This window comes from Triticum aestivum, chromosome 4A (genome assembly GCF_018294505.1).
Source record: "Triticum aestivum cultivar Chinese Spring chromosome 4A, IWGSC CS RefSeq v2.1, whole genome shotgun sequence".
In the NCBI taxonomy this organism is placed as follows: Eukaryota; Viridiplantae; Streptophyta; class Magnoliopsida; order Poales; family Poaceae; genus Triticum; species Triticum aestivum.
Genome location: NC_057803.1, coordinates 300,939,208 through 300,948,813, shown reverse-complemented (window position 1 = coordinate 300,948,813; position 9,606 = coordinate 300,939,208). Strand labels below are relative to the sequence as shown.

Here is a 9,606-nt window from a genome sequence, read left to right as displayed (position 1 = left end):
CGATGACTAAAAAATGAGGTTACAATTTTCACCAGGCCATTCCAATAAGGTTTCTAAATGAGCAAAGCCCAACAATACAGCCCATTCATTTTAGCTCGTTTCATTTTTGGGCCACATCCAAAGACCGGACCTATCAATTTTAGCCCATTAATTTTGTTAATTTGGCCGAATCGTTATTTTGCACATTTTTGTTACACTAGGCATTGTAGATTCACCTCAAAAAAAGGCATCATGGATAATTCCAGCCAGAAACTATTATTATCAGTAAATTGTTATATTCGTTTCAGCAATAGGCATCATAGTGGAGACTTCAGGTACATGAATCACATCATAGTTCAACGTTGAACTCCTCTAAAGAGGTACAATACTTATAATGATTTTACACAAAGCCAGAACCACTATGCTTCATGACAACACTACACATAACAACAAATCAGGAAACCATAGCTTCTCATGTTCACTGTCATCCACTTATGAGTATCTAGTTCTTCTGGATTTTAGAATATCCTGGCATTAAGAAATATCACACATGAGAAGAACACGTAGACCACATAGCAATTGAATTGAAAAATCTTTGTTGTAAGACGCATATACTATAATAAGAAGGAAACAACTACAATTATGATAAGACAACCAAAGTGTCATGATAGTACAGTACACAGGTATTTTTTCACAAGAAAGTACAGTACCGAGGTATTTTCCATAAGACAACCACCCACTATAGGACAAAGGTTGGACGAAATGTTCTCATTGTAGCTTAACAACGACTATCATGATAGTACAATAGAGGTTAAAAAGCAAGTATTATTTCTAGATAAAGAATACAAATGCCACCCTGAAATAAAATTTTAAATTCCAATGTGTAGCTACAATTTTCTAGGTGCACATCATGTATTGACCAAGTTATTAAAGTAATTGAGTATTCAATATAGATTCAGCTTTAGGTAACTCATTAGCAGATGGGGAATTAGAAAAAAGATATACATTTGCATGATGCACCAAAGGTAAGGGAAAGCGTTACGATACATGTGAATGGCTCAGGTCTCAGGACAAGACACCCTCCATGTTCCATATTGTCTGGACCAAACTTGTCAACGAATTAATGTGCATGTTCCATCTGCACAAAATTGTATTGCAAGATTAGCAATCTGTAACATCAAAGGTAGGTAAAAGTCTTGCCGACAAAAATGTATGTTAGCTTGTTTCCTAGTCTCCAAAAGAACAACCACATACTTAACAGAACGTTATAATTAACAACCCTTGAAAATGTAAATCATAAACCATACAATGATATACGAATTCAAACTTAAAATCTCATTGTCATATTGTGTTGCAGTTAGTAGAAGCAAGAATCATATCAAAGAAAGAAACGTATGTGTAGTTGCAATTTTCTGACTATCAAGAGGGGTAACTCATCAAACTAATAAATATCTTAAAGAATAGCAATGTGGGATAGGTTCTATTTTACATGCTCTATTATCAAATAAATATATGGCATTTTTTGTGGTTACATACTATTCAATAGGGTATGATTCACATACTGGTGCAATAAATAAATAAATATCACTATACTATGAATATGCTCAGAATAAATGAAGCCATGAGCAGTTTGTTTAGCCAATGTTGTGTTCTGGAAAAATACACAAGGGGGTAGCGAACAAGCATGAATCCTCCAGAATGGGGAAATTAACCACAAAGAGATTCAGTGTAACAAACTAATGTGAATTCTCTATTCATGCATTTTTACTAGAGGAGAAGTGGAGAGAGAAGTACATGTTGATGCTGGTAAGCAGACCTGCTAGGTCGGGATTGAGATGCTGGTAAACAGTGCCCAAAGTAAAGAGATCCGAGCAGTTGTTTGATAAGTATGCAAATTTTCAGTGAGCCAAGTAACATTCTGTGAGCGATGTAACATGTATGTCCACACGAAAGACAAAAGGACAATATATATGATTAAATATATTACTACCTATTATAGTATCAAATTACTCAAAAGAAATTTTCCATAACTTCACTTTCCATATTTGGGAAAAACATTAAACATTCTATACAACCTATTGGGTGCATCCATAGATACACAGACAGAAACCATCAAGTACAACGGTTCAGACCATAAGGTTGTCCAGGCTAACATGGCACTAAAAGTGGCATATCATAATGTCTCAATAGAAGAGAGAATATATGGCATGGACATACCCAATTTTAATTTTTGATGAGTTAATTACAAAACGTCTAATGCACACATATACAAGCAAAAAATGGTGACTATGCTTCAATGCCTTGGTACTTATGGTGAAAATTCTTATGAAAACAAACTTAAAAAATAAACAATGGGTTGTTATCACCTATAGAATTGGGCAAATAAAAAACCTTAAGATTAATGTTGGGTGATTACTGGGTAACTACAGACAGCAGAAACATAGAACAAGTGACACAAAATGCTGACCAATGTACATTAGTACATAGTCAGTTCAGAAATAAAACTATTTCGGGCATGTTCTTAGTGGAGTAATTCCATGGGAAAACTTTAGGAACTTAGTTTCCATAGGATTGATTCAATATACCGCGTTCGGAACGCATGATTTCTGACTAGTAAAATGCAGGAAAACTGACTGAAGTTCGCATAGAACACTCTCAACTAACCAAGCTTGTTCTCAGTAATGGGAGTATCAACTTGCTTTCTCTGTAATCAATCAGGATTTTGTTTTTACCATCCATGTTTATGTGTAATTAAACAAAGAAATACTTTGTCCATCTTAGGTAAGATGCACTATCAATTGCATACTTGCACTACTCATGCATGTCTAGAATTTGTTTGTTTGTACACTAGCTGAAAACAGGTAACACAGTTAAGCAAGTGGCATGAACAACTATCTTACCACACTGAAAATAACATAGCAGCAGATTTGAGTTACTACTAGACCCACCAATGATAAATTCCATCACAAGCTGGCACATTCACAGCAACAGATTTGAGTTACTACTGAACCCACCATTGATAAATTATGTCATCAACGCTGGCACCTACAGAGCAGAAGATTTGGCACATTCAAACATCAATTTGGGCAGCCCAAACAACTTCATCAATCGATAGTGTTCAGAAAGAAAAGAAAGAGATCGGCCAATGCTGAAATCAAAAGCGACGACGACAGTGAGGATTGACTAGATGGAGCTGCGAGCGGCATGGTCACCTTGGTCGCGTACACGAGATTCATGGGGTCCTTGCACGTGAATGGCCATGTTGGTCGGTGCACCATCTCGTCGCCATCGATGCCGGGGCAGTTGGAAACGACCCAATCAAGCGTCGCGGCCCACCCAGCCACTGTTGGTCCAGCGCCAAGCGCAGCATTCACTACTCCGGTAGCAACCACACCCACCCTCCTTGTGACGCGCGCGGTTGCTGCAGCATCGGTTCTTGGTACCCGCCGTCGTTGAGGTCTCAAGATGGGTTGGTGGTTCCCGCCGCCGTCCTGGTGGCCCGCCACCACAGCTGCAGGATGGTTAGGCCGGATCCGTGTGTGCATTGGCAAGATCCGGCCAGATCGAGGCTCGGCGAGGTGGGGTGGGAGGGGAGGGGATCGTGGAGAGAGTCGAAGGGGGGAGCGGCGCTGGCAGGGATTTGGGAGGAGTTAGGGTTTTAGAACTTTTTATATGACCTGGGTTGGTCTGGTTTCGGGCCTTTGGGCCGGGAAGGTCTCGCGCGCGTAATGCGTTTTGTGGGAAAAGACGGTGAGACATATGGCGCGAGCTCAAAAATTGTCGGAGATATTCCCTCCATTCCAATGAATGCATGCATCTTAAATTTTAATTTTAACTATAAACTAGACCATCCAAATATGGGTTATATGTGATAAAAAATTAGCATTGAATCACTGGTATTACGTGCTGACTTATACACCCTTCGTTCGCGAATAACTGTGTTTTTAGCTTTTGTTCTAAGTCGAAGTTATAAAATTTTGTCCAATTTTATAAGGATAATGCACGTTCACTGAACGACAAATATCAATAATATGACGTGACTAAGAAAAACACTTTTTATATAGATATGAAATAATTTAGATAATCGTCAAGCAATTTTAAGTTGTTTAAAATGAAAATACAAATATAAAAGGGAAGCCCTTAGATTTTTGGACAGAAATCTGGCCTTGATCATAAGCATGCAACCTCTCAACTATTATTTTTCTTTGTAATGGACCTAGCCCAGCCGTTGGAGCTCCTTTTATTTTCTCGGTATTCAATTGTACTTATAGGTCAGATGATCCCATGTGTAAGGTGGGTGTATTGGTCATTTGGCCCCTCGTCATACATGTGGGCCCTGCATGCTAGCTAATCCCACAAGTCCGGTGGGTTAGTGGGTCTCGTAGGTTTGTTGGACCCACACATCAAATCTGGGATGTGCAAAATATCCGGGTCACTCATTCCAGGTGTAGATATACCCCATTTGTCATGCACACGCATGTTAATTTCACACGTATACATGACACATAAACAAAATTACTACACATATACGATGATACAAGGGGAAATTGCTGATGTGTCTGCCCTGTCATCATTATTCAAGCATGTGACCATATTAATTTTGTCATGTTGGGCCCAAAATAAGGCCATGGATAGTGTTATACGTTTTATGACCAATTGGAGTGATGAGACTATGACGTTTCTAACATAGATGTCGCAATTGTGAGGAGTTTAGACCCCCTTCGACACCCCATGACCATCTTGTAATTTTTTTGCAATTGATCCATGACCAATTAAGCACGATCATTATATTTTTGTCATAAACGACCACATTTCTTGTAGTAGGACATGGTGCGTCCCATGCTCACCACCAGTTTCAATGAGTGGGGGGAGACGGTGGCTTGGCCTGCATCTCCAGCTCGCATCGCTCGGACGGTCACCGAGGCCCAATCTTCATCGATGCGCTTTGGGCGGGCCTGATTCCCCCTTTCTCTGCCTTCTTCAATGCGGTGCTTGAACACTACCAGATCCATATGCTGCATCCCGACCCCCAATCCGTGACTCTCCTTGCCATCTTCGCCTTTGTGTGCAAGGCCGTGGTGGGCATCGCTCCTTATGTGGCCCTTCTCCGCCATTTCTTCTCATTGCATCTGACCGATCCCCGACAAAGCTCGGGGTGCGTGAGCTTCCAGGTCGTGGCCGCGACGGCGGGCACATGGATCGACTTCGAGCTTCCTCCATCTACGAGCGAGTTTCGGACACGGTGGGTATTTGTCGATGTCGGTGTGCTCAGCCCTCTGCTCCACGCCCCGTCAGCGCCTGCCGTTCCCCACTCTGGCTGGGGCCATGAGAGGCTCGTGAGACCCCGTCTTGCCCCTGTCTGGCTCCGGCTAAGGATGCTGAAGGACCGCGACATGACCGCGCCGATGGTGGTGAGGGAGTTTATCAGGCGCCGGGTTGCTCCGCTTCAATGCCATTCTCGCGCCGATGTGGACCTTGCTGAGTAGTTAAGACCACATGAGGCTTCAGGAGTCCAGGCTCCCCCTTGGGGCACAGCAAACGGTGCTCAAGGTCCTGACAGGTGTCCCTTCGCCGGACGACTTGCTTGGGAAGAACTGTCTGCTGTATCGCTGTGGGAACAAGGCTGAATTCGCGGGGAGCATGCCTTCCTTTGACAAGTGGGGGATGCGTCCGGACGGCCTGGTGGGGTCCTGCGAGAACCCTGGAAGCGTGGTTCCCCTCTTTATTGTTGGCGCCAAGCTCGCCCCGAATGTGGGTGCAGGGGGACGAGCGGCACCGGAGGCTGGCGGCGCGTGTGCTGATGTGGGGACGCCGCCTGGGGCTCCTGAGGCGTCGTCCTCAGGATCCCATGATTCTAGGATGCCGGTTGCTGAGGCGATGCAGCACGCGGCTCCCAAGGCCGAAACTCCTGAGGCCTCGGGAGGTCGCGGTGAGACGGTGCCCGATCGTTCTCCGCAGCCAGGCACCCTTGAAGCCCTTCTCCCGAGCACTTCACCGGCTACACCCCGTACTGGCTGCCATGTTCAGCGCTTCAGTCGGCCTTGCACGGACTTCAAGGAGCTCCGCAAGAGGAAAGGATCTCCGAGCCGCAGCGGTATCTTCAGCCATTGAAGCAACGAAAGTACATCATCGTCGACGAGTAAGTACCTTATCTTGGTGATCCTCTGTGTGCCTCCTTCCTTTCCTGACAACTATCCCCTTAGTAACCCTTCTACCAAGGCCGTGAAATCTCCTGAGAAGCAGCTCCCTCTCATCCTGTCGCACCCGCTAAGCCCCAGCGCTGCAGGCTTGGGTGCTGCCCATGGTGTGGGGTCAGCCGTGGGAGTTGGTCCGTCATCAAGGCGCCCCGAGCTTGCGCCTTCACTGTCCTTCCTTCGCGGCCTCGCTCGGAGCGCAGCAGGCGTGCCAAGGGCTCCTCCCCTGGACATGGTCGGCAGCTGGCTGGCCTCGACCCTGGGGTCTTCTTCAAGCAGCAGGCCTTGTTCGGTTCAGGCCCCTTGTAAGGGCCGGTTGGCGCCTGGGGCCGCGCCAGCCCCCAGCCCCCTGCTGAGAGAGGGCGCGCCGCGCTGGGCATCGCCCACAGCCCCCATGGCATAGGGCGAGATGGGCCGTGTGCTCGAGTTCGAGTGCAGGCGGAGCGTTGTTCGTCATGAGCTCTTCCGGGAGGCAATGGACGCGATGATCTAACTCGGCGAAGAATTTGAGGGTGTTGACGCGCGCCTTGAGGCTGAGGGTCTTCGGTTGGCGGAGGAGTGGGCACAGGCTGAACTCCAAATGGAACGAAATTTGACAGGCGGTCTACCGGTGGTGTACCAAGGCCACTGGGCAAATCTCGGTCCATTCCGAGAACGTTTAACACCCAGTCACGAAAAGAGACAAGAGGGGTGCGGGGGAGCATGTAGGAGTCTCAGATTGTGAAACGGACAACGGGAAACAATGCTCGGATGCATGAGACGAACACATATGCAAATGCAATGCACATGATGACATGATATGAAATGCATGACATGAACAAAAGAAAAACAAAGACAAAAACCGAACCACGAAGGGAAAATGGTATCACATCTCCAGAAAAGGCAAGGGTCGGAGTTACAAATATGGAAAGTTGTATCCGGGGCGTTACAACACTCCACCACTACGAGAGGATCTCATCCCGAGATCTAGGATGGCACCGGAGGAAACGGAAGAGGAAGAGAGGAGGTAAAACTAAGTTGCTTCTTTGACAAACGAGTGAAACCAAAGAACCTTGAAAGGTTGAACAACTTGAAAGAAAGAAGACAAAGGAGATGATCAAAGTTGAAAACACTCCGTTAGAAAAGAGAAACAAGGAAGAACAAATTCGGACAACACTCTGGTTGAAAAGAGATGCAAGAATTGATAAGATGAAAAGAACTTGAGCAGCGGACACCACAATCCGGTTAAATGGATAAGAATGAAAAGAACACGGTCCTCACAATTCGAGATGATGAGAGAAGAGAGCAACATCCCAATGCCTCTGGAAGAAATGAAAGAATGGAAAAGAAAATGCCCACTTTTGCCACAAAAGAGCTTGGAGAGCACCCTTCCAAGAAGGTTATAATGGAGTTGTTGGAAAACCAACAACGGAACGAACAAACTTGTAGTGGGCTTATGGAAAACTTCTCAAAATTGAGGCGAAATTCTGCCACTACGGAAACAAAAGATTGGATTGATATCAACAAGAAGACGAGAAGCTTATTTCATCGGGAGGATAAATGCAGAACTTGGGTCATTTATAAGCACCATAATTAGCAACTATCCTTAGGGAAAGCTTTAGGTGAAATATAACCCAAGATAATTCCAATGAAGAGATTGATGGGTTGCCAGGGATCTCATGAACGAATTGAAAATCATGGGTTTAAAATATGTCATTTCGGCCAACATGCAACTCATGAAACATGAAGGAAGCTGTCAAAACGACATGCCACCACCTGAAAAAGATAAGATTGAAAGAATTGCACTTCGGAATGCAAGATGAAGAATACTTGAAGTATAGCTTGGCGGAGCATATCTTCGAGAGATATCTTGAAGAGCAATTGAAGAATGAAAAGAATCCTTGACGACCCACCATGTAGCCTCCATGAAGAACTTCGGTAAAAGGATGATGAAAGAAAGATAAGTTCGAAAGAACTCCGGGAGAAGCCTTGCAATGATTACACGGAGCTTCGCGATGATGTAACCAAGAAAAACTTGGAACTCCGGAAAGAAAGATGAACAAACTAAATCAAGAATTTTGATGAACCTCTAGAATAAGGAATTGAATTTACTCGATGAAACAAGAATAAGAATTACATTATGCTTATCCTTCACCAATTTAGATTGACGACAATCAACGGATTTGGCATACTACTTATTCTCGTAGAAAAAAGGTTAATATAGATATAGCGCAAACTTCAGAAGGTATTGATGAAACCACCGGTAGGATTGGTAAGAACGAATGAATTTATATGATAACCAAGAAAGAGAACTCTTGAATGAACCACAGTAAGGATTGGAAATGAATGAAGAAAAGATAAAGAAACACTGGGAAGAATTAGAGAACGAATGAAGATACTTGAGGGAATTTGATACAAGAGAACATAGAGATCATGAACTGATTAGAATATACTTGAATGATGCACCGGTAAGATTTGTAGAACGAGAGGTGAATGCTGAGAATGAATAATTTTGAGATGATGGGCTCTGGATAATCAAACTGAAAAGAGTCCTGAACTGCTCCAGATGGGTGAAAAGAATTCTCACAATCAAAAACAATTATGAGAGAATGGCATAAAGCTAGCACCATGAATCTTTGAGAGAACGGATAAGATTTGGAGGGAAAACTCTTATTTGGTATTAAAATGTTGAGAAAGATGATGAGAAACACCACCACAGATTGTTGAGACACTCCCGAATAATGAAGAATATAATCAACAATGAAAAGAATTTGAAAGATCTTGGAGAAGGCATTTCACTGATGATAACTCATTCTTACGTCAAAACTTTGAGACAATTTTAGGATAGCTCCGGGAAAAATAGAAGCTCAAGTAAGATCATGTGGGTTAGGGCCCCTCAAAAGAAACGTCGTTGAACGATTACTTGAAAATGAGATTGCACCGGTTGAGTTAAATAGCCTGTATGAGATAACATCCTCGATAGAGCTTGAACGAAAGCAGAGTGGAAACACGAATCTTCGAGATATCTTGAGCACTTCGGGACATTTGAATAGCGAGAAGTGGATGATTAAGAGGTGCACTGGCATGAGAAAGCATTTGAACCGAGAAAAGGATATGGTCGACAAATCTTGAATTACATACACCAGAGAAGAAAACGAGTGAAGAGTGACGAACTTGAGGCTTCCTTAGCATCTTCATGAGAATCACCGGATAAGAACATTGAGGAAAGAATGAAGAGGCTTCCCATCAATAAAAAGATACTTGATTAAGAAATCTGAATCCCTGTAGAAAAAGGGGTGGGTGGGCGAGAAAACAAAGGCAACTTGGAAACAGATGAAATGAACAACATTGGGAAAAACCGAGAGGTGATCTTGCGGATGTTGAAATGATCGGATCCACTTGAAGAGAAACACGCCGGTTGAAAAGGATTCACATGACAATATCGATTATCATG

General features: G+C 43.8%; 1 protein-coding gene across 4 annotated transcripts; it reads right to left on the bottom strand.

Annotated features, from left to right (window-relative positions):
* Positions 1-250: 250 nt before the first annotated feature.
* Positions 251-3,595, bottom strand: LOC123081983 (uncharacterized). Of its 4 annotated transcripts, none has more exons than XR_006438882.1 (4): positions 3,192-3,595; positions 2,880-3,024; positions 1,027-1,117; positions 251-507 (listed from the first exon to the last, which is right to left on the bottom strand). XR_006438882.1 is itself a non-coding variant. In XM_044504457.1 (2 exons), the coding sequence occupies exons 1-2, from the start codon at positions 3,522-3,524 to the stop codon at positions 1,100-1,102; spliced, it is 351 nt and encodes a 116-aa protein (XP_044360392.1). In that variant the 5' UTR covers positions 3,525-3,595; the 3' UTR covers positions 514-1,099. The 4 variants fall into 4 exon arrangements, 1 of the variants encoding a protein (XP_044360392.1); XR_006438883.1 differs by having other exon boundaries at positions 2,928-3,024; XR_006438884.1 differs by lacking the exon at positions 2,880-3,024.
* Between the last annotated feature and the right edge of the window lie 6,011 nt (positions 3,596-9,606).